The 24,854-nt window shown below is 47.9% G+C and overlaps 2 protein-coding genes across 8 annotated transcripts in view; one reads left to right on the plus strand and one right to left on the minus strand.

Annotated features, from left to right (window-relative positions):
• Nucleotides 1–17,007, minus strand: part of PCSK7 (proprotein convertase subtilisin/kexin type 7) — a 39,043-nt gene extending 22,036 nt beyond the window's left edge. Inside the window, exons 1-11 of one of the 3 annotated variants that reach the window (XM_077249868.1) lie at nt 16,921–17,007; nt 14,312–14,769; nt 10,586–10,720; nt 10,224–10,389; nt 7,882–7,972; nt 7,285–7,339; nt 6,448–6,586; nt 6,191–6,291; nt 4,497–4,664; nt 4,205–4,312; nt 3,494–3,596 (exon numbers count right to left, since the gene is read on the minus strand). In XM_077249868.1, the coding sequence (XP_077105983.1) occupies nt 3,494–3,596; nt 4,205–4,312; nt 4,497–4,664; nt 6,191–6,291; nt 6,448–6,586; nt 7,285–7,339; nt 7,882–7,972; nt 10,224–10,389; nt 10,586–10,720; nt 14,312–14,722 (1,477 nt within the window). In that variant the 5' untranslated portion in view covers nt 14,723–14,769; nt 16,921–17,007. Of the gene's footprint in view, nt 1–3,493; nt 3,597–4,204; nt 4,313–4,496; nt 4,665–6,190; nt 6,292–6,447; nt 6,587–7,284; nt 7,340–7,881; nt 7,973–10,223; nt 10,390–10,585; nt 10,721–14,311; nt 14,770–16,508; nt 16,623–16,920 lie in introns of those variants that run through there. The other 2 variants (XM_077249870.1, XM_077249869.1) reach the window with 2 other exon arrangements.
• The window catches only part of RNF214 (ring finger protein 214), a 29,981-nt gene continuing 21,983 nt past the window's right edge, over nt 16,857–24,854 (plus strand). The window contains exons 1-2 of one of the 5 annotated variants that reach the window (XM_077249872.1): nt 16,857–17,053; nt 17,871–18,057. In XM_077249872.1, the coding sequence (XP_077105987.1) occupies nt 17,929–18,057 (129 nt within the window). In that variant the 5' untranslated portion in view covers nt 16,857–17,053; nt 17,871–17,928. The other 4 variants (XM_077249871.1, XM_077249875.1, XM_077249873.1 and 1 more) reach the window with 4 other exon arrangements.

The following is a 24,854-nucleotide window of genomic DNA, read 5'->3' on the forward strand; positions in this document are numbered from 1 at the left end:
ATGTGCTGCTCCCATCCTGCGCCCCCATCCTGTTTTGTGCGCCTCCATCCTGTCATGTGCTACTCTCTTCCTGTGCTCCCATCCTGCGCCCCCATCCTATCATGTGCTACTCCCATCCTGCGCCCCCATCCTATCATGTGCTGCCCCCATCCTGGTATGTGCTACTCCAATTCTGCGCACCCATCCTGTCATGTGGTGCTCTCATCCTGCGCCCCCATTCTGTCATGTGCTGCTCCCATCCTGCGCCTCCATTCTGTAATGTGCTGCTCCCATCCAGTAACTTGTTGTGCCGGAGATCGCAGTATGCGTTCAGTGCTTACGCATACCGCGATCTCCTGGGCCACAATCCTCATCCCTGGATGCGTAACTCTGTGGGGTCCAGACTACGCAGGCGCGTCGCGCAGTCTATAAAGGCTTCGGACAGAGTGACGCTCCTAGCATTATATTATAGATAACAAAATAAAATACTAATAAAACAAATATAATAATAATAATAATAGTAACAAATATAATAATAATAATAATAATAATAAAATAATATTAAAAATAAATAAAAACTAATAAAATAATAATACTAATAAAATATATTATTAATATTACTATTATTAAAAATAAATAATAATTTTCTAGGACCTGTCTCCTGTCCTGACTTTCCACATAATATTGTTACTTAATTCCATGGCACTGTAAACCAGGGTTTATGTTAGCACTAGATGGTGGCCCGATTCTAACGCATCGGGTATTCTAGAATATGTATGTAGTTTATTTATGAAGATTTTAGAATACTACATTGAATACACAGGATTCGGCTGGCCGGGCGCGACCACTCAGCGAAGTTCAAATCCTGCGCCAATTCGCGGCCGGTCTGTGTCTGTCGCTGATTGTTCGCGGCTGGCCGGGCGCGACTAATCAGTGAAGCCATGGCCAGCTCCAGGTTTTTGAGGGCCACGGGCGAAAGTCTCACAGCCCACGTAGCATATAACTCAGGCCACACAGTATATAGCACAGCTCATGTAAAATTAGCACACCCCAATGCAGTATATAACACAGCCCACGCAGTATATAGCACAGCCCACGCAGTACATAGCACAGCCCACGCAGTACATAGCACAGCCCACGCAGTCTGTAGCACAGCTCACGTAGTATACAGCACAGCCCACGCAGTATATAGCACAGCCCACGCAGTATATAGCACAGCCCACGCAGTATATAGCACAGCCCACGCAGTATATAGCACAGCCCACGCAGTATATAGCACAGCCCACGCAGTATATAGCACAGCCCACGCAGTATATAGCACAGCCCACGCAGTATATAGCACAGCCCACGCAGTATATAGCACAGCCCACGCAGTATATAGCACAGCCCACGCAGTATATAGCACAGCCCACGCAGTATATAGCACAGCCCACGCAGTATATAGCACAGCCCACGCAGTATATAGCACAGCCCACGCAGTATATAGCACAGCCCACGCAGTATATAGCACAGCCCACGCAGTATATAGCACAGCCCACGCAGTATATAGCACAGCCCACGCAGTATATAGCACAGCCCACGCAGTATATAGCACAGCCCACGCAGTATATAGCACAGCCCACGCAGTATATAGCACAGCCCACGCAGTATATAGCACAGCCCACGCAGTATATAGCACAGCCCACGCAGTATATAGCACAGCCCACGCAGTATATAGCACAGCCCACGCAGTATATAGCACAGCCCACGCAGTATATAGCACAGCCCACGCAGTATATAGCACAGCCCACGCAGTATATAGCACAGCCCACGCAGTATATAGCACAGCCCACGCAGTATATAGCACAGCCCACGCAGTATATAGCACAGCCCACGCAGTATATAGCACAGCCCACGCAGTATATAGCACAGCCCACGCAGTATATAGCACAGCCCACGCAGTATATAGCACAGCCCACGCAGTATATAGCACAGCCCACGCAGTATATAGCACAGCCCACGCAGTATATAGCACAGCCCACGCAGTATATAGCACAGCCCACGCAGTATATAGCACAGCCCACGCAGTATATAGCACAGCCCATGCAGTATATAGCACAGCTACATAGTCTATAGCACAGCCACATAGTATATAGCACAGCGACGTAGTATATAACACAGCCCACGCAGTATATAACACAGGCCACGCAGTATATAGCACAGCGACGTAGTATATAACACAGCCCACGCAGTATATAACACAGACAGCCACGTAGTATATAACACAGCCCACGCAGAATATAACACAGCCCATGTAGTATATAACACAGCCCACGCAGTATAACACAGCCCACATAGTATATAGCAATGTGGGCACCATATCCCTGTTAAAAAAAACAATTAAAATAAAAAATTGTTATATACTCACCTCCCGGCGGCACCCCCGGATCCAGCCCAGGCCTTCAGAGATGCTCCTCTCGACGCTTCGCTCCCAGTAATGCCTTGCGGCAATAACCCGTGATGATGTAGCAGTCTCGCGAGATGGCTACGTCATCTCCGGTCATTGCCGCAATGCATTCCTGGGACCGGAGCGTCGCGAGGAGTGGGAAAGGCTGCCGCGGACGCCGGAAGGTGAGAATATAATGTTTTGGTTTTTTTATTATTTTTAACATTATATATTTTTACTTTTGATGCTGCATAGGCACCATCAATAGTAAAAAGTGAAGCGGTGTTTAAATCCCGCCCCAATATCGCTGATTGGTCGCGGCCCGCCGGGCGCGACCAATCAGCGATCCGGGATTTCCGTTATGGAAGTTACAGACAAACAGATGGAAGTACCCCTTAGGCAATTTATATATATAATTCTGGAGCATCTTTTCTCTTTTAGCTCTGCATTGTGCCATTCCTCTGTTATTTCTCCTGAATTTTTATGAATAAACTGACAGCTGCTTGTTATTATTCTCCTTGTCAGAGGGGCGCACGTCCCAGCACAGACTCACTCTGGCACCCATTGCATCATGTTCAGACTGTCCAGGGGACGCACCTGCAACTGTTAAACTCCCTGTTGTCTATTTATCCATACATTTCTAGGAGGAATAACAGAGGAACGGTGCAGTGCAGAATACTACAAACTTTTGCTATAAATTGTGTTTTTATCACAAATGCAGTCATTTATTAAACAGCCAGGTCAGGACAAATGACAGTGGCAGCTCAACGTGTTCCCGAACAAATGCTTAGAGATGATACTCGAGCCAAGAACCTCACCGATTGCAAGAATGAAGCCCTGGCGAGTGCTCCTCCTTGTTTGTACACAAGTCATGCATCAGTGAAAGCTTAAAGGGTTTGTCCACACTTTGGCCATTTCCAACTTGGCCATCCATGGGCCATGCCATTTTTGTAACTCACATGCAGCGCTCTGCCCACGCCATGTAGACAGGTACTTCCATCCCGGACATAAATGGTGGAGCTGGGAATACCCCTCTAAGTGTGATTATAATATACATAAATATCCAAGTGGAGCCGATTGTAAACTCACCGTTCCAGCTTAATTCCAGCACGTTGGGAACTAAAGGAATATTTTGGTTTTCTTTTAGAGCTGGGCTGACGTAGGAAGCTAAGTACGGCACAGACTCCCACACCTACAGACAACGAGAGAAAAGAAGATTTATTCATCTGATCCTTGGTTTTAAGACACGGGAAAACTCTGAAACAGTTTTATTTTTCTAGTGTTTCCCCCCCCCCCGCTCTAAAACGATTCTATCCCTCTAACTCCTCCTGGTAACATATACATACATTAAAATCTAGGGATTCCCATTTACCCTTAACATCGGTGTATGCCATTATACAGCCTGTCAATATCAGCACTGATTAGACAAGTGTCAGATTAGGTAGACCCTCCACCTCCACTGACAAGGTGAACTACATCACCCAGCTATAGGGAGCAGTCAGACGGCCATATAAATTGGACTACAATGCTCGGACTGGCCGGCTCTCCCGACCCAAGTGTGACAGGTCCATGTATTTCTATGCAGCTGTCACGCTCAGGTAGAGCCGCCGGCCACTTTACACCTTTACTGCTTTGCAGAAATTAACATTTTCTTTGCTACTGGTGAATTATAAATCTGGTCTAGACGGCCCAAAAAATCCAAAGCCAACACAAAACGTTGGTAAAATCCCGAGACAGATCAGCAGGTGGAAGCCTAAAAGACACAGCACAGACTGTGGCCCCGTACTAAGTGAACGTCACCTTTGCAGCATTGGTAAGACGCCAGGCATTCAACAGGCCAAATCCGTGCTGATGGCTGTGACTGAACCCCGCGCCGTTGGTTTCCCAGGCAGCTTCATGGTCTTCATACTGCAGAGATCGATTAGAAGCAGAGAATCAGGAGGTGAAAACAACATGTGCAAAATTACCGCAAATTACTACAGTACAATATTAAAGGGGTTGTCCAGCTGTCACTGTCAGGTAGGATATATCTGGAGAACATCCCTTTAAGCTGTTCTTTGTGGAAGACAAAAAAAAACAAATGGCACTGTACTTTTGTAGCTGTGAAAACAATGATGTGCTGAACATCCCTCCACGTCAGACATGGCCGGACCTGCAGCATGAGAGCGATCATCCCTGCAGCTATGGGAGCGGCGGCCGACGTCCCTGTGTGGCCTTCTGTGCACCCGGTGCCCTTCTGCAGATCCCAGTCTGATGTCACCTAAGGAAAAGGGAGAAGTCAGAACTTGCACGGAAAACATTGTTGGGAGAAATAATCTGTGCCCTTTACTTCCACATTTCCTCTATTACACGCACCGTGTACGGTGCCGGCCTCCTGGCATCAACATCTGCTCGGATGGCCATAAAGGACTGACGAGCGGGGTAGGACACACGGCAGAGTGTGGAAAAGGGGGCAACAACACAAGGCAGAGCACGGAAAAGGGGGCGACAACATGAGGCAGTGCGCGGAGGGGGGGGGGGAGGAGGGGGAGAAGGGGGCAGAGTGCAGAAAAGGGTTGGACAACACGGGGCAGAGTGAGGAGAGCAGGGGCAGAGCGCGGAGGAGGTGTTGGGGCAGAGCGAGGAGGAGGAGGAGGGACACAGGGTAGAGTGCGGAAAAGAGATGGACAACAAGAGGCAGAGTGCGGCAGTAAGGCAAGGAGGGCAGAGCACAGAGGAGGAGGGGGGACATGGGGAAGAGTGTGGAAAAGCGGGTGACAACATGAGGCAGAGCGTGGAGGAGGGGACAACACATGGCAGAGCGCGGAGGGCAGGGGCAAAGTGCGGAGGAAGAGGGGGGACATGGGGTAGAGTGCGGAAAATGGGGGAAGGGACGGGGCAGGGTGCGGAAAAGGGGTTGGACAACACAGGTCAGAGTGCGGAGGACGGGGGGGGGGGGGGGAGACACTGAGAAGAGCACTGAGGAGGAGGGGGGACACGGGGCAGAGCGTGGAATACAGACGCTGGTCTAGCTTTTTTTTTTTAACCACACTGGGCCCATTAAGTTTAACTCTTAAAGTAAAGTAAATCCTTTTAAAGGATTATTCCCATTTACTTCTATGGGCGTTGCCGATACAGTGCAGGCTCAGTGCAATATTTCCATTTTAACCATGAACGGCCGAGATGGAAATAGCCCTTTAATATTTGCCTGGTCTATTTATTCTTCCACATCAGTCATCACAAAATACACTAAGTAAATGTTTTTTGCTTTGTTTTTTAACCAGGACATGGTTCCAATACCTGACTGAATGATGCAAAACATTTGCTGAAAATAAATAAAAAAGGGTAATTCTACTTTTTTTTTTTTTTTTTTTTATAGTTTACAGAAGAATAGTAAAGAAGCAAAACTTCAGCCTCTCCGACAGGAAGAGCAATCAGTGGGCTCAGTGTCTAGGAGGCAGATGGTCATGACGCTTGACTACCACTCCAACGAAGAGAGCTGAAGAAGCAGAGTTGACGTGTGCAGCAGATCGCAGTAGTAACTATTGCTTCTTAAGGGACCCAAGGGAAGTTGGTTAAAAAAAAAAAAAAAAAAAAAAAAAAAAAAAAAAAAAATCGATTTTCAGGACTTCATCGGCCATGTCAGCAACCTGTGGCCCCTAGAAGGGAGCCCCGAGAACTGCCACCTACCTGCTGGCGCCCGCAGCCCTCTTTTGATCAATTTCCTAAGCTCATCCGTAATGCGTTAACTACATGCAGAGCCCATTTATTTGCACTGCAGTTGGAAGAAGTAATCCCATGACTTACGATGCTCCTCATCTGCTTGTCTCCGCTGCTGAAGGTGACGGCCAGCATGGAAGCACATTCTTCGGCATAGAAAGGCATTTTACCAGCTTCATTAACAGCACCTTTGAAAAGAATAAATCCACAATATATCGACATCTGATCAAAGTCCCAGACTTTTACATTAGACCATAAATGTAATATTTTACATTATCGGTGGGATTTTAACCCTGAAAAAGACAATACACCCAATGAGGGCACAGGACCAAGAGTGCACTTACCTATAGTGACCGTGTAGATGGAGTTGGCATACCCGTCATAGTTACAGTTGTCGTTGTACTGCCCTCCATTACCACTGGCCACCACGAAAATACTCCCAAAACCTTTCCGACCAGCAATCACTCCATGCTGAAGAGCTGCCTAAGGGTAAGAGTAAAGTCAGTAATGGTGCTTTCACGTTGTGTTTTGGCATCCGTTTGTTGGTCCCGTCGAGGCTTATGTCCAAACCTCCGGCAAAGCGGGATTCGGAAATATTCACCAATTGGACCATAATAATGGTGCTGACAGAGAGAACACGCGCTCTGTCGTGCATGGTTTACGAGAATGTACACCTAGCACAGAAGGGCATATGTCTGAGTGTCAGCCTCCAGTAGACCTACTCGCCCGAAAATGATGCGCGACAGCACACTCTCACTATGTAGGCACCATTACAGTTTAACGGACCAGTTGGCGCATACAACAGAATCAGGTTTTGTGGAGCGTTCGGACATAAGCCCCGACAGGACCAATGAACGGGTGTCAATAAGTGTTTGTGGAATGCCACACACACACAGAACAATAAGCAACACCCTTGTTTTGGGAGCACGGAATACCTTTGTTCTCGGCAGAATACGTCCTGTATACACCGGACAATGGGCTGCCATGAATGATGATTTTAAAGCAAGTCTAAGAATCATTTCACCCGACAAATGAGCCTTATGCTTGTACGTCGGACGATCGGTGGCCAGGTTACCATACAGGATTATTGGGGTTATCCTAGGGATGAATGTTCCCAATAATCGGCCACCCTAACAAAAGGCTCTATACTCTTGGAGCGGCTACGCACAGAATAGTTGTACCTTTCCCAGTTGATGAGGTCCATCCACCGTCTTCCCGTCATCATCAGGACCCCAGCTGTGAAAGAACGACACAGTCAGCACCGCCGAGAACAAGATGCCACTTATTAACCACCCACCTGGCATCGTCATCGGGCATCCAATCCCTACAGGTAAACTTGTAGAGCCGCCGCTCTGTGCCGGCACCTATGACTGAAAGCTGGCGGCTCCCAGAGGAAATCAGTTTGTTTTCTCCCAGTAGCTGCACTTTTAGGATGATGGCCGGGAAGCAGTGTAATGCTGCAGGATAACCCTCTAGCTGCAGGTACATAGTGCCTTTAGAGGTGACTAACTCCCTTTAAAAGGGTGCATTTTTAAAACCAAGTAAATGCTTCAGAAAAAGAAAAATGTCTGCAAAAAAGGAAGTGGTTTCCGAATGTCTCATGAAACAGTCTGCACATGGAATTACTGAAGACTAGGAAGTAGCTTAATTTTGTAGTTAAACAGACAATAAGAAGAAAAAAGTACAGACTTGTATATATCAAATTGTAGAAATTGCATGATTTGCATAAACCTAAAAGTCCGAAGGACTCAGCCCGGGCGATACAAGCATCAGCATACCTGCAGCTGTAGATATCATTGATCTGATAGTGTTTATTGAACGCGACGGCCTCCATGCTGTCGGTGAGCGGCCCGTCCAGAACTCGGATCCCTGATAAAGACAAACACAAGGTTCATAGGCATAAGGAGAACATCTCCACAGAAGTCACATTAGTTAAAGGGAAGACATCCTCAAAAAAAAAAAAATCAGGTTTTTTTAATATCGTTTAGAATCAGGTTGGGTTAAAAGTATTTTTTTTTTTTGTTGCATATCACTTATCTGTATTAAAAATAAAAAGTAGAAATCTTGCAATTTTCACTTTGCCCACTAGGGCTTTTTAGACTCCTACTACCTGTTGTCATAGTAAATTCACAAGTACATTAGCAACAATGAGTGGACTCCAACCTTATTTGTATTGAAGAGTCTAATGAGCGTGTGCAAAGGTAAACGAGGAGGAGGTGAGCTGTGACATCGCCTACTATGAATGGTGGATCCTGTGTTATCTACTGTATATAGAGGTGTTATCAGTCATTGTACAGGAGGAGGTGAGCTGTGACATCACCTATTGTGAATGGTGGATCCTGTGCTATCTACTATATATAGAGGTGTTATCAGTCATTGTACAGGAGGAGGAGGTGAGCTGTGACATCACCTATTGTGAATGGTGGATCCTGTGCTATCTACTGTATATGGAGGTGTTATCAGTCATTGTACAGGAGGAGGAGGTGAGCTGTGACATCTCCTATTGTGAATGGTGGATCCTGTGTTATCTACAGTATACACAACTATACACGTCATCCCCTGGCCTTACTCCTGCTGTACTACAGAACACCACTGACTCTCTTTCCGCAGTCTCCGACATCATGTCCGCTCTCTATCTGAAACTCAACCTCTCCAAAACTGAACTTTTCAGGCTCCCACCATCTACTAAACTCCCTAAACCTGATGTTTCCCTCTCCGTGCGTGGCACCATAATAACACCCCGGCAGCAGGCGCGCAGTCTGGGTGTTATGTTTGACTCTGATCTCTCCTTCACATCCCATATACAATCTCTTGTCCGCTCGTGCCGCTTACACCTAAAGAACATCTCTAGAATCCGCCCTTTTCTCACTATGGAAACAACAAAAACCCTCACTGACACCCTGATCCACTCCCGCCTGGACTACTGCAACACTCTATTAATTGGCCTCCCCCTCACTCGACTTTCCCCTCTCCAGTCCATCCTTAATGCAGCAGCCAGGGTTGTCTATCTAGCTAATCGTTACTCAAACACGTCCGCTCTTTGTCAGTCATCACACTGGCTGCCCATTCATTACAGGATACAATTCAAAGTACTTGTTCTCACCCAAAGCGCTCTCCACAGTGCGGCACCCCCTTACATCTCCTCCCTCATTTCTGTCTATCGGCCTAACCGACCTCTGCAAATGACTTTCAACTAACCTCTGCACTAATCCGTACCTCCCACTCCCAACTCCAAGACTTCTCCCGTGCTGCGCCAATCCTCTGGAATGCTCTACCCCAAGAAATTAGGACCATCCACAATTTGCATAGTTTTAGGCGCTCGCTCAAAACACATTTGTTCAGAGCGGCCTATCAGTTATTTTGTTTGTGTGTAGCCCATTCACTACTTCCATCGATCCCCCACTCCCTGAAGATGGCCGGACCATCATTGTAAATACATCATTGTAAATACACACCTGTACTTTGTTTCTCCCCACCTCATTGTAGATTGTAAGCTCTCACGAGCAGGGTCGTCTTGTGTTACTTTAATTATTGTATTGTTAACGTTGTTACTTATGACTGTTGTGTTTGAAGCTGTTAAACTGTAAAGCGCTGTGGAATATGTTGGCGCTATATAAATAAAGATTATTATTATTATATAGAGGTCCTATCAGTCATTGTACAGGAAAAGGAGGAGGAGGTGAGCTGTGACATCTATTGTGAATGGTGGATCCTGTGCTATCTACTGTATATAGAGGTGATATCAGTCATTGTACGGGAGGAGGAGGTGAGCTGTGATATCACCTATTGTGAATGGTGGATCCTGTGTTATCTACTGTATATAGCGGTGTAATCAGTCATTGTACAGGAGGAGGAGGTGAGCTGATACATCTATTGTGAATGGTGGATCCTGTGTTATCTACTGTATATAGAGGTGTTATCAGTCATTGCACAGGAGGAGGTGAGCTATTGTGAATAGTGGATCCTGTGTTTACACGATTTTCACATGGTATCACACTTTAAGCATTGTTGTAGTGATGACATGGCCAGGCTGGTAACAGGGTGTGGTGCTGCACAGGGTAATCAGGCGAGACATGACGAGACACATCGCTGAACAGAACAGAACTGACTAAGCGTCTACCTGCGATGCGGCTTCCATAGGCTACCCCCACGGCACAGAAGCTGTTATTAGGGACCGCTGCGATCTCCCCTGCACAGCGGGTCCCATGGTGGTTGTCACTATATCCGTCAGGATGCGGCATGGGGTCTGGGTCATTGGAGTTGAGGTCGTAGCTTCCTTCTGGGCTCTGGAGAAGATAAATCTCTCTATATAAAGCTCTTCTATTCTGGGGCATATACACAATTTTCCTGCTGCTATTCGGATGTTGGTGCACGGTCTCATCATTAATCTGAATGGTTTCTTTTGTGGGATCACACCAATGATTGCCTGCGGGTGCCCAGTGAGGCTGAAAAAGCATGACACCATCTGATCTTATGGCTTACATAATTTGGTTGAATGTCCTGGACGGTGTGCTGCACGCCGTCATCCACGACCACCACGGTAACTCCCCGGCCGGTCACATTTCTTTCCCACACACCGGTAACATTAATATCCATTCCAGGGCTACGGGTATTGTGCTGAAAAGGAAACAGATCAGGTTAAAGGGGATCAACATAAACCATAAGACGGAATTACAAAGTAAGGAGCACAAGACACAAAAGATAGATGCCAGTGGAACGAGGGTCCGGCAGGCAGCTCTATCCAAACTCCTCCAAACACAGGAGCCATCAATCTGCCGAGCGTGCCGGTGTGCTCTACCAGACAGATGATGCCAGACTCCTCTGCCAGTGGCTTAACGTGTCGAAAAAAAAAAAAGAATCAGCAGTCTGAAATCATCTGTTGAGGGTTAGGAGGCTCCTATATACACTATACTATGGGCTTAGCCTGACAATATCAGCTGAGACCACCAATAAAACAAAGTAGCAGAGGTATATATATATATATATATATATATATATATACATATATATATATATATATATATATATATATATATATATATATACATATACATATATATATATATATATATACATATACATATACATATATATATATATATATATATATATATATACATATATATATATACATATACATATACATATATCAGATAACACAGGATCCACATTCACAATAGGTGATGTCACAGCTCACCTCCCCCTCCTGTACAATGACTGATAACACCTCTATATACAGTAGATAACATAGGATCCGCCATTCAAAATAAGTAATGCTGACATGATCTCAAGAAGAACTGCGTGTGCCTCCCCATAATGCCTTGCATGCATCACATCACACAGCACAACCAATTAGGAGGGACTATCACAGCCTGTATAAAAGTCGATGCAGGGAATGCAGCTGCAATTTTACAATAGTGAGAAGATGTCGGAGCTCATCAAAAAACATAGAAAGTTAAAGGCCAAAAACATTGGACAAACACTACAGACAGTAATGTGTAAAGATGACGAGTGTGTTCGTCTGGGAATAACACAGATTCAAGTGATAGGAAAGGTGGCAGCAGCAGTGGCAGACTCCTCAGTGATTAGGTGTAGCTGTCATCTATCCTGCTGTATTTCTATAACAATTACACTTTTTTTCTTCTTCATGCACTAGAAAGCAGCAGCAAACCACAAAAAAATAATTCTCAAATCAGTGTCAGTCAGAGACGGTGTACTTACTTGTCACAAGCAACACTGAGGTTTTGCATTTCTTGTGCAATTGTTTGTGAATGGGGGGAACAGTTTCTATAAACAAAAGTTCCCCAAAGTCCAGACATATAACTGTGCCTGTCTACCCCACAAACTGAGGGTGTCGCAATTTTATTTTTGCACATTTGTTTTACTGGTCACATTTTATATCAGGTACATGCCGCACCAATATAGCGCTCTGCTGCAGTTGCTGGCCTTTTGGTTGTGTATCTACTTAATATTTCTAGTTATGTCATTTTGGGGAAAGTGGTTGAATTTTGTTAAACAGAAAAAAATAACCATGTAGACATTAAAGGGACTCTGTCACCTGAATTTGGAGGGAACAATTTTCAGCCATAGAGGCGGGGTTTTCGGCTGTTTGATTCACCCTTTCCTTACCCGCTGGCTGCAATATTGGATTGAAGTTTATTCTCTGTCCTCCGTAGGACACGCCTGCGCAAGGCAAGATTGCCTTGTGCAGGCATGTACTACGGAGGACAGAGAATGAACTTCAATCCAATATTGCAGCCAGCATGCAGCCAGCGGGTAAGGAAAGGGTGAATCAAACAGCCGAAAACCCCGCCTCTATGGCTGAAAATTGTTCCCTCCAAATTCAGGTGACAGAGTCCCTTTAAGCTGTGTTTATTTTTTATACTTGTTATACTAGTCCAATTGACACACCCGTACAACATGCCACACCTATAGCGCACCCTTCTGACGCATTTTGCTTTCTGCACATGTACCTACCTGCCTAGCATTTCTCTCCTTTTTGGTACAGGTTGAAAAGATAGTCAAAAGTTAATTATACTCAAGCACAAAATGTAAGGTAAAAGAAAAAATGGCAATGGACTAATAAGTGTTAAAGAAAAAAAATTCCAAAAAAACAAAGTGACAACTGCTAGCAGCAGATGCAACACCACCACCACCACAGGTACCAGCCATCCGGACAGTATTGCTACTAAATGCAGGTCATAATTGCCTCTGGGAATCTTGTTAGTGGATGAAGATGAATGCACTATGAAAAATATTGCACATCACTTGTTTCAGCAGACTGATGTTACCTCTGACAGCGACACTGTCATTTACGTTAGTGTTCTGCACAAAACAATCTGCATGATCACAAATGACTAAGGGAGAGTTTTTGGACTATTTATTTTAATTTTAAAGGGAACCAGTCCCCCGATTTAATATGTTTTGTGCAGCAGTAGGTGCAACACAACCATCACTGGTATCAGCCATCAGCCCAGTACTGCGACCAAATGCGGGTCATAACTGGCCTCCTCTGCCTCTGGAAATCTTGTTAGTGGAGGAAGATGAATGCACTATGAAAAATATTGCACATCACTTGTTTCAGCAGACTGGTGTTACCTCTGACAGCGACACTGTCAGTTAAGTTAGTGTTCTGCATAAAACAACCTACATGATCACAAATGACTAAGCGGGATTATTTTTGGACCATTTATGTTAATTCTAAAGAGAACCAGTCCTCTAATTTCAAGCTGAACAAACCATGGGCAGAATGAATCCGAGCATGGCTGTATTGTATTGTAGCCAAGCATATTTTTTTTCCTCTATAACGTTACAGCGTTTTAAAGAAGTTATACTTCAAAGATCCTGTTGGGAATCATAGCCAGAGACTACACCAGTCGTAGGAGACGTCAGAACACTACACACTTTTTTTTTTTAGTGCAACTACGTTTTGCAGCATGTCAGTTTGCAACAAATCAAGTTTTTTTTTTTAAATAATTGAACCTGTCGAATTACAATTTTGGAAGATTGGATCATCTCCAATAAATACTATAGAAATTGCCTGTCACGCCGTTACCGGCAATAAAGGGGCAGGACGGCGTACTGGGACCCGCACCTGTCCCTGCCACTAATATGGGGCCCTGGCTTTCCCTTATCTCAGGGGTACCTATGATGGTTAGGAGGCCTGAGCCGCCAGCGTATCCCTGTCTCCTGTGCAGGCCCTATCAGTGGCCCCCTCTCCCCCCCCCCCCCCCCAAGGGAGGTGGACTGCACCAGTGTATTAGTACAACAGTTAACAGGGTATACAGAAAAGGTAAAGGAAAACCAAACTTAGCTTAATGCTGCAGGACTCAGCACAACAGGAAGAAACACCAGATTCACTGGACACAGCAGTAGAACAACAGTTCCCAGCAAGCTCCTACTCCCAGCTTGGTCGCTGAAGAATGAACTAACACCGACAGTCAGCTGATGAACCAGGTGACCTCTTAAGGGATGGAGGTTGTGGTCACCACAAACATCAGCTGACCCAGCAGCAATGCAATAACACCAGAGGGGGAAAAACTATATTAACCACAGATGACCAGAAAGGAAAAAAGGTCTTAAACTGAGGCAAACCAGATCTGCCACAAATCCAAAATTGGATCGTGACATTGCCTTATTTAGAAAAACTCCCCAAGAGGTCTAAGACTCCTCCACAAAAGGCAGGATCGCGCTTGTAGACAGTCTCACCAAGTGCCATTGCTGTGGATATTTGGGGTCATTAAAGTGCAAGCTCCTCTTGGACCTCTTCAGTAGTTTCTGTTCGGAGAACCATCGCACGCTGTCGTGTTGTGTGAAGATCTCGAGAACTTTCCTCCGAGTCGTCTCCTTGGTCTGACCATGTCCCACGTGTGCAAATAAGTAGTGATCCTTTAACTCCCCGATAACACCCCGGTTCTCCAGCCCCACGGCACGGGAAAGCTCTTCTGCTAGGGCGTCCAACTCCTCTCTCCGTCCAGAGCCTTGAGAGGGGTCCAGACGGACAGCCCAGGTCAGCTCTTCCCCCAGACTTGTGGCGTCATTGCTGGTTGTGAGCGTGGGGAGGAAGAGGGGCAACGTGAGAAGACAAAGGCACATGAGTGGGATGAAGAACCGATGCATGGCGATGGCCCATTACACAGGAAGCCACCCCGCGAGGGCATTGGGACCTGCAGAGAAGAACACGGCAAGAGTAAGCCAAGGGCACATACATATAGAAAGTACAGGAGACTTCAACCCTTCCTGATGCAAACATTTTTTTGGGCTTCTGCTTTTTCTTCCCTTTTTACCCCAAGATCTAGAACTTGTTTTTTTTATTTTTCTGCCAATGTAGCTGTATGAGGTTTTGTTTGTTTTTTTTGCGGGACGAGTTGCCGCTTTTAACGATAACATTCATTTTACCAAATAATGTACAGAAAAAAAAAAAAAAAAAAGAGGAAAAAAATGGGAATTCTGATGTTTAGATTTTATTTTTCTCTCTGGCATTTACCGTACTTTATGGATTAAACAATTTTATATCTTCATGAATCAAACTTTTACGGATGTGACAATACAGAAAAATATATTTAATTTTTAAAATGTATTTTTAGATGAGGAAACGAAAGGTAATTTTTTTTTTTTTTTAAGTCTCCTTAAAGGGGCTGTCCACTACTTGGTCAACCCCTTCTCAATCAGAAGGTTTGACCAGAGTAAGGGTATGTGCAGATGATCAGGAATTGGCAGGACATGTGCGTCCAAAGCGCTGCCGTCTATTGAGCGCAGGTGAATCCACATGTGGTCACTGAACCGTACGGATTCACCACATCCAATACATTTAATTGGTGAAACTGACATGCTGCCGTCTGGAGAGACGCGCCACATGTCGGTCTCCGCGTGTGAGCCGCGGGCATCTGTGGACACATAGTGGAACTGGGATTTCTTAAAATCCCATCCACTATGCTGTAACATCTGGCGGCTGTGGGTTGGACCCTGGGCAAGTACACAGAGTCCAACCCGCAGCGTTTACTGATCGTCTGCACATACCCTAAGACAACAACACACACTCACCTCCAGCGCCATCGGACCTCGCTCTTCCAAGGCTCACATCACTTTGTTATGTCACGTGAACGCTGCAGCCAATCAGCGCTGGCTTCATTCACCTTGCCTTTGGATGACTCAGACATCTGGAGGAACTCAGAACTGCGGCTGACCACTCACTTGCTCTTGATGTTTGCTTTGTCTGAAGGTGGGGAGAGTGAAACCAGCGCTGATTGGCTGCAGTGTTAGCGTGACATAATGAGCCACGGGACAGCGAGGTCTGACATGGCTGGAATGGCTCCAGAGGCGAGTATAAGCGTTAGTTTACTCAGGGCAAACATATGGATTCAGACGGTGTTATCCAAGTAATGGACAACCCCTTTAAGATACTTGACCCTATGATCGCCTGCTTGTTCTACATACGGCAATACTTAAAGGGGTTGTCAGAGGAAAATAAACCTTTGCCCAGGGATGAGGATATGTACAAAAAAAAGACACTCCATCACGCTAACCTAGTGCACCCACCTGTATCCAACAAGGTGATTGGCCGCAGCGGTCAGTAGGCTTTGAGCAGAACATAATCATAAAAGATCCAATGACATCCTGCTTAAGTTAACTGACCGCGGGCCACAGGAATGCTGACATCACTGGGGACAGTGTGGGTATCATTATATAAGACTGAGTTTGTTATTCTTTTTACATATCCCGTCCCCTGGGAAAAGTGTTATCTTTCCCCCAACAATCCCTTTAAGTATTGCATTGAACAAGACGGTCTCCAATGAAGGGGAGTAGGATGATTGCAGCGGCAGGGGGCTTCAGTAGACCACCCACTGCCATGGCAGCCCGTAGGTATGTGACTGATGGACGAAAGGCCCTAGGAGCAGAACCGTACCACATAAAGATTGACAGCGACCTTTACAGGCAGAGCCGCTGCGCTCAGTGACTGGCTGCAGCGGTGGTGAAAACAATCAACATGGACCCAGGAGAAGAGCTGGAGCGGGGGAGGAAAACCGGAGACAGATGCGTTATATCTAAAGGTAGAAAACCCCTTTGAGTGGCAGACCCCACTGAGTGCACAGACCACCGGGCAGCAGCGCTGAACCCACACAGGACCCCCGCACCACTGCCCAGATGTTTGTGTGACTGGGGGTCTCAGGACTCGTCCTCTCCCATCAACAGGGCGTGTGAGAGGCTTTGATATGAAAAAAAACAGCAAAAAACTATCGTTGCAGGAGCCTGTGATGGACAGCAGCCTGACTGCCTGCAGCGCGCCGACAGCCCCAGAGAAGCAGCACCGCACTCACCAGTCCGCTCCGGCCGCTGCTCCCAGCTCCACTTCCGCATTCGGCTGAGCGGTGACGTATTCATTCCTCACTTCCGGTGGGCGTGGCTAGTGCGTAAGGAAGACCGGAAGTAAACAGTTGTCAACATTCTAAGGTAACGTGAGCAGCGGCGGTTACCGGAAGGAACGGGGGAGGCTGCGAGGAGGCGATATACGGCGGGGCAGCTGTCGTTATCAGCGGCTCTTATGCGGACCACTGAGTTTATAGAGCAGAGTGGAAGTATAAAGCAAGGAGGAAAGTTGTTTTTTTTTGTTTTGTTTTTTTGCAGGCCTAACTTACCGTAAAGCGAACCTCATTACATACATCAGGAAAGTCACATTCCAGTCTCGTTTTTTCTCCTCCTCACTGTTATTTTGGTTGTGTGTGTGTGTGTGTGTGTATATATATATATATATATATATATATATATATATATATATACACACATACAGCGTGCTCGCTTGTACAAAGCCCTGCAGGTCTCTTTCCTATGAAGCCCAGACACAGGCGTCTTGTGTAATCCCACAACCACGGCATCGGCACCCGCCATTATTTTTTGGGGAACTTGGAAGTGATACATTGCTCCAATTCCATTTTTTTACATGCGGCTTCCATGATTGACTGCGGCTCCTGAGCGGCCACACTGCTGTCTGACTTGGGTGATGTCAGTTCGACGCAGCAGGTGGCGCCCGCACTGGATGGTGAGAGCACCGCTCCTGAGCCCGCACCCTACACGCAGCACTAATCACTCTGGATGGTGAGAGCGCTGCTCCTGAGCCCGCACCGTACACGCAGCACTAATCACTCTGGATGGTGAGAGCGCTGCTCCTGAGCCCGCACCGTACACGCAGCACTAATCACTCTGGATGGTGAGAGCGCTGCTCCTGAGCCCGCACCATACACGCAGCACTAATCACTCCGTCTTCTTATAGGAGGTGGTAACTATCGGGCAACGTGGATGATCTAGAAGAGAGCCGTTCTGCGGGTGACATGCCATCTGCAGACCTCACGCCTGGAGACCTGTCAGGAGGACGGATCAACGTTGCGGGAGACGACTGCACCCTGCAAAGTGGCTTATGTGACTCCGGTGGGCTCCAGACTACGTGCATCGCGGTGCAGGTGAGATCTTGTGTTATGGAGATCACCGATGAAGGAGTCCGCTTTGGATCTATCATTCTTCTTATCCATCCAGCGGTTACAGATGCATGGCTTCTTCCTAGAAGTTACCTCTTCCCCGTCTGCAGGCTGTGCACGGTATGGCAGCCTAGCACTACTGTTAACGATGGAGCCACAACCAAATAGTTTTCTGGATCTTGCTGTGGTGATACTTCAGGGCTGTGACAAAAATAAAACGACTGATTTGCATTAAAATCTGTGGACGTAAGGTCGACTGAGACTTGCAGCCTGTGACTTACGATCCACTGGATTTGTTTTTCTCCTACGCCTCATTGGGGGACACAGGACCATGGGTGTTATGGTGCTGCCACTAGGAGGACACTAAGTAATACAGAAAGAATAGCTCCTCCCCTGCAGGATACACCCTCCTGCTGGCTCTCAGTGAACCAGTTCTTGCTTAGTGTCTGTAGGAGGCATTTGGGTCTGCTTTCAGACCCCACGGTTTTTATTTTATCTTTTTACCTTTTATTCTATTTTTCCTTAACGGAGCGAATGGGGGCGACGGTTCCTTTCTAGGTTCCGATCTCCCCCGAACCATCAACAGGCAAGTACGTGGAGCGTCCCTCCCGTATCCTTTCCTGCAACGTTGGATGCCAGCCCTGAGCTCATATTACGGGCGACGGTTCCTTCGCGTTCCGATCTCCCCCCTCCATAGCAGGCGACCACATGGAGTAGCCCTCCATCTACCTCTCCTGGAGCCAGGTGCATAGCCGGACATGATATATATGGCGTCCGTGCAGCCCCCCTCTGCATCACCACTGATATAGCGGATGACGCATGGCGGCAGAAGCTCTCCACCCCCTCCCTGACTATGGCGACGGTGGATTGAGCATCGGCCCACCGCATCTACAGTGAGTACACTGCGGGGGCCGAGGCGCTGGGGGGTCCTGGTCCCTGGGGTATGGGAGGTCCGCACCTTAAGCCTGTGTCCGTGGGTGGTCCGTAGTGCGGCAACCCCACGAAGGAGTGCAGCTAATGATGGCGCTAATGGCGGTCGCGGCACTGCAGGCCGCAGAAGAAAGAAGAGAAAACATTTTTTTCCCCTCAATACAGGCCGGAGTTTTGGCCACGCCCACCAGCAGTTAGCACTTTTCCTGGCGCTTCTCGTTCCCTGTGATGAGCTCCCACTTCCTGGTCTCGGCGGCCATCTTGGGACACCCACAGACCTGATGCTGCAGCACTGCTCCAGCGTTTCCTATCACAGCCCTCAGGACTAGTGTTTTTCTCTGCCTACACTGCGGACCTGCCCTGGGGACTCAAGACACAGGACCTGGGTAAGCTCCAGACACATAGCTTAACCCTTCCCCTGCTAGTAAGCGCTTTCCTCCAGGCTTTACTATGTCTCAACCAAAGCCTCACAAAAAGTCTGGGAAAACCCACACTGTATTTTTCGCTGCATGTACCTCTTGTAAGGTATCATTACCCCAGGGTCACAATACTGTATTATGCGCAGCCTGTGAACCGGTGACGGCTCAGGAACCACCTGTTGCTGATACTGAACACAGTGAGCCTAGTTCCCCTGAGTGGGCTACCTCCCTTACCCGGTCTATGGCATCCCTGGCAAAAGCGTTAGACTCGTTCCGTGAACCTTCCTGTAACCAGGGCACTAATACGGACGACGCTTCTGATGGTCAGAACCCCTCGTACTCCAGGGGTCGTACCTTGCCAAGGAGTTCTCACTCTTCCAGGAAAAGGACTCATGCCATATCCCCAGACCATCACCGGGTTTCGGGTTCTGAGAGCTCCATTTCTCGCTCCCCTTCCATTGGGGCTAGTAGAGAACCTGTTTCAGAGGACGATTCTGATACGTCCCTAGATCAGGAATTTCATCACGATCAGGAGACTCTCGACTCTCTAATTGAGTCAGTGAATAAGGCTTTGAGACTTGAGGAGGAACCCTTATCTAAAACGGATCATGCCATGTCCTTCAAGAGGACCAAACGAGCTCACAGAGTGTTCGCCACTCATCCCGAGTTTAAGCAAATTGTTGAATCTCACAGGATCCGTCCAGATTAACGATTCACAGGGCAGAAGCCCATGGAGTCCAAATATCCCTTTGCCCAGGATCTAAGAAAAGATTGGTCACAATCTCCCCCAGTAGATCCTCTGGTATCGCGCCTGGCTACAAAATCTGTTTTATCCTCCTCGGAGGGTGCCTCTATTAAAAATCCAACCGATCGTCAGATCGACAATATGGCGCATTCAGCCTTTGAAGCCTCAGCGGCCGCACTCTTTCCATCTTTTGCCGCTACGTGGGTGGCTAAGGCTATGACCCACTGGGCTGAGGTCTTGTCTTCAGCAGTACTGGATATCAATCTTCCCCCCCCCGAGGTAGCAGACCTTGCTACTCAGCCAGAGCTGGAGATTTTGTAGTGACCGCGTCCCTGGATGCCGTTGACTGCGCTTCTCAAGCAGCAGCAAATGCCATCACCATCCGGAGGTCCTTATGGCTCAGGGACTGGCGTGCGGATTCTACTTCCAAAAAGTCATTGACTTCTCTCCCATATCAGAGCGGTCGCCTTTTTTGGCGAAAAGCTCGACCAGTTAATTTCTGACGCCACTGGAGGGAAGAGTAAATTTCTTCCACAACAGAGACCCTCTCGGCCCTTTTGGAACCTGCAACCACAGGCTCGGTGCCGATTTTTTTCGTTACAACTCAAACTGGTCCTCTACTTCCACATCTCCCGGTTCCGGCCGTGCACAACGTGGAGACAGAGGTTCACAGGCCTCTTTTAAGAGCCTTCTTCATGGAGAGGCAGGCCAAGGCAGCCGGGATCCAGAGGCTCCAGAACGGGCAGACCTTCCACACAATGACTCCCTGCGCTATCCGGGGGACACCCTCAAAGTAGGCGGCCGCCTGTTTTCCTTCAGTGTTGCGTGGCTCTCAGTCGTTCATGACGAGTGGGTCTGCGATCTAGTGTCCTCCAGATACAAGATAGATCTCTTATCTCGCCTCCAAACCGTTTTTTCCTGTCTTCTCCCAGGGCAAAGGCATCAGAGTTCTTCAAAGCTATAAGCTCTCTGAGAAAAGACGGAGCTATTATTCCGGTCCCTCAAAGCGAAAGGTTTCAAGGTTTTTATTCAAACCTCTTCATTGTTCCAAAGAAGGACGGTACAGTACGGCCCATACTGGACCTAAAACTGCGGAACAAGTTCGTCAGGGTACGACAGTTCCGGATGGAATCGCTTCTTTCTGTCATCGCCTCCATGGAAAAAGGCGAGTTCCTGGCGTCTATAGACATCCAGGACGCATACCTCCAAATTCCTATTTTACCTTCTCACCAAAGGTTTCTTCGCTTCGTAGTTCAGGAAGATCACTTCCAATTCGTTGCTCTGCCCTTCAGCCTCGCCACCGCTCCCAGGGTATTCACCAAGGTCATGGCAGCTGCCATGGCCATACTCCACACCCGAGGAGTGGTGGCGCTCCCGTATTTAGACGATATCCTCATCAAAGGCCCCTCTTTCTGCTCCTGCAAGGAAGCCGTGGCCATCACAATAGATACCCTTTCTCGCCTGGGTTGGAAGATAAACTTCAAAAAATCTTCCCCAGTGCCGGCTCAGCGAATTTCCTTTCTAGGAATGATACTCGACTCGTCCCGGGGGTTGGTTCTTCTTCCCCCGGAAAATATCTGTCTTACAGCGAGAAGCTCAGAAGCTCTCTCAGCCTCGCTCACTCTGCGCTTCAGTATGAGAGTCCTCGGCAGGATGGTAGCAGCTATGGAGGCGGTTCCATTTGCCCAACTACACCTCCGTCCTCTACAGCATGCCCTCCTGGCTGTTTTGGACAGGAACCTGTTCTCCCTAGACCGTCGGTTCCTCCTTCCCCAGCGAGTCAGACAGTCTCTCAGGTGGTGGACATTGAAATCCTCCCTGAATCAAGGGAAGTCTTTTCTTCCAGTACACTGGCTGGTTGTGGCGACAGACGCCAGTCTTCTAGGCTGGGGAGCGGTGTTCCTTCATCACACTGCTCAGGGCTGCTGGTCCCCCCAGGAATCACGCCTTCCAATCAACATTTTGGAAATCCGGGCGATCAGGCTGTCACTTCTCCAGTTCCATCCCTTCCTAGCAGGTTGCCCAATCAGGATTCAGTCCGACAACGCCACTGCAGTGGCATACATCAACCGCCAAGGGGGAACCCGCAGCAGGGTGCCATGACAGAGGTAGGCCACATCCTCCGATTGGCCGAGGAAAACCGCTCAATGATCTCTGCGGTTCACATCCCGGGAGTGGACAATTGGGAGGCAGACTTCCTCAGTCGGCAATGCCTCGACCCCGGGGAGTGGTCTCTCCATCCGGAGATCTTCCACCAGATCTGCTGTCGTTGGGGAACCCCGGACGTGGATCTGATGGCCTCACAGCTGAATTCCAAGGTTCCCGACTTCATGGCTCGGTCCCACGATCTGGCAGCCATCGGGGCAGACGCTCTTGTACTCCTGTGGCATCATTTTCGGCTTCCGTACATATTTCCCCCGCTTCCTCTCCTGCCGAGAGTCATCAAGAAAATCAGAGCGGAGAGGGTACTGGTAATCCTGATTGCGTGAGATTGGCCGCGCCGGGCGTGGTACGCGGAACTAGTTCCAACTAGTTGCCGACGTTCCCTGGCGATTACCGATTCGCGCAGATCTGCTATCTCAAGGCCCCTTTTACCACCAGAACTCAGAGGCCCTGTGTTTGATGGCATGGCCGTTGAGTCCTGGGTCCTAACCCAGGCAGGTTTCTCTCCAGAAGTCATAGCTACCATGATCAGCGCTAGAAAGCCTACGTCTATGCGTATCTATCATCGCACTTGGAAGACTTTCTTTTCATGGTGTAGCGACCGAGGACGTTCTCCTCTACATTTTTCCATCCCTTCCATTCTCGAGTTCTTACAAACGGGTTTGGACTTGGGTCTCGCCCTCAGTTCTCTCAAGGGGCAGATCTCAGCTCTGTTCTCTTCCAACGCAGGATTGCCAACAGATTACAGGTCAAGACGTTTATTCAGGGGGTCTCCCATCGGGCGCCCCCCTATAGGATGCCGTTGGAACCATGGGACCTTAACCTGGTCCTCGGAGTCTTGCAACAGGCTCCTTTCGAACCTCTACAGGAGGTTTCCCTGTCTCATCTTTCATGGAAAGTTGCGTTTCTAGTTGCGGTCATCTCTATAAGACGAGTTTCCGAGCTGGCGGCTCTGTCCTCTCAGGTTCCGTTCCTGAACTTTCATCAGGATAAAGTGGTTTTGAGGACATCCCCCTCTTTTCTACCAAAAGTTGTATCCTCTTTTCATCTCAATGAGGAGATTGTCTTACCGTCACTCTGTCCGGCACCAGTCCATCGCATCGAGGAGGCCCTTCACACACTGGATTTAGTGAGAGCTCCTAGGAGATACATCTCGCGGTCAGCGTCTTTCCGCCTGTCAGATGCCCTATTCGTGCTCCCGGAAGGACCGAGGAAAGGGTTTCTCGCTTCCAAGGCGACAATAGCCAAATGGATCCGTTCGGCTATTCAAGAGTCCTACCGAGTCAGAGGTCTTCCTGTCCCAGCAGGGATTAAGGCTCACTCCACTCAGTCAGTGGGTGCGTCTTGGGCCATCCGGCACCAAGCTTCGGCAGCACAAGTTTGTAAGGCTGCAACTTGGTCCAGCCTGCATACCTTTACAAAACATTACCACATTCACTCTCAAGCCTCGGCAGATGCGACCGTCGGCAGACGAATTCTGCAGGCGGCTGTGCCGCATCTGTAACTTGTGGGTGCAAGTAGCAATTGCAGTTAATTATTTCCCACCCAGGGACTGCTTTAGGACGTCCCATGGTCCTGTGTCCCCCAATGAGGCATTGGAGAAAAGGAGATTTTTGTGTACTCACTGTAAAATCCTTTTCTCCGAGCCAATCATTGGGGGACACAGCACCCACCCTGTTAGCCTATTGGCTTTGGTTTTTTGTTGAGTTAACTTGGTTTTTGACATAGTTCATCCTTGTTAAATATTAAGCTCCTACTGCTTTGTTACCGAACTGGTTCACTGAGAGCCAGCAGGAGGGTGTATACTGCAGGGGAGGAGCTATTCTTTCTGTGTTTACTTAGTGTCCTATTAGTGGCAGCAGCATAACACCCATGGTCCTGTGTCCCCCAATGATTGGCTCGGAGAAAAGGATTTTATGGTGAGTACACAAAAATCTCCTTTTTTTTGTGTTTTTGCAACGATTTTGATAGGTCACAACACTGATGCTAGGTGCCAAGCAACTTTTAATCTGTGGCCAAAAATTCAACAGGTTTGGACATTGGTTGTTCACAGGTTGCAATTACTATGTGTTACTTACATAGTGCCATCATATTCTGCCACGCTTTACAGCCATAGTCATCACTGTCCTCATCAGTAGGTCTTTGGAGTGTGGGAGGAAACCCACGCAAACACACAGAGAACATGCAAACAGACATACAGATGTTTTCTTGGTGGGATTTAAACCCAGGACCACAGCACTGCAAAGCAACAGTGAGCCACCGTACATAGTGCTAACCACTGTGCCACCGTGTATAGTGCTAACCACTGTGCCACCGTGTATAGTGCTAACCTCTGTGCCACCGTGTATAGTGCTAACCTCTGTGCCACCGTGTATAGTGCTAACCACTGTGCCACCGTGCATAGTGCTAACCACTGTGCATAGTGCTAACCACTGTGCCACCGTGTATAGTGCTAACCCCTGTGCCACCGTGTATAGTGCTAACCCCTGTGCCACCGTGTATAGTGCTAACCCCTGTGCCACCGT

This window comes from Ranitomeya variabilis, chromosome 4, assembly GCF_051348905.1.
Source record: "Ranitomeya variabilis isolate aRanVar5 chromosome 4, aRanVar5.hap1, whole genome shotgun sequence".
In the NCBI taxonomy this organism is placed as follows: Eukaryota; Metazoa; Chordata; class Amphibia; order Anura; family Dendrobatidae; genus Ranitomeya; species Ranitomeya variabilis.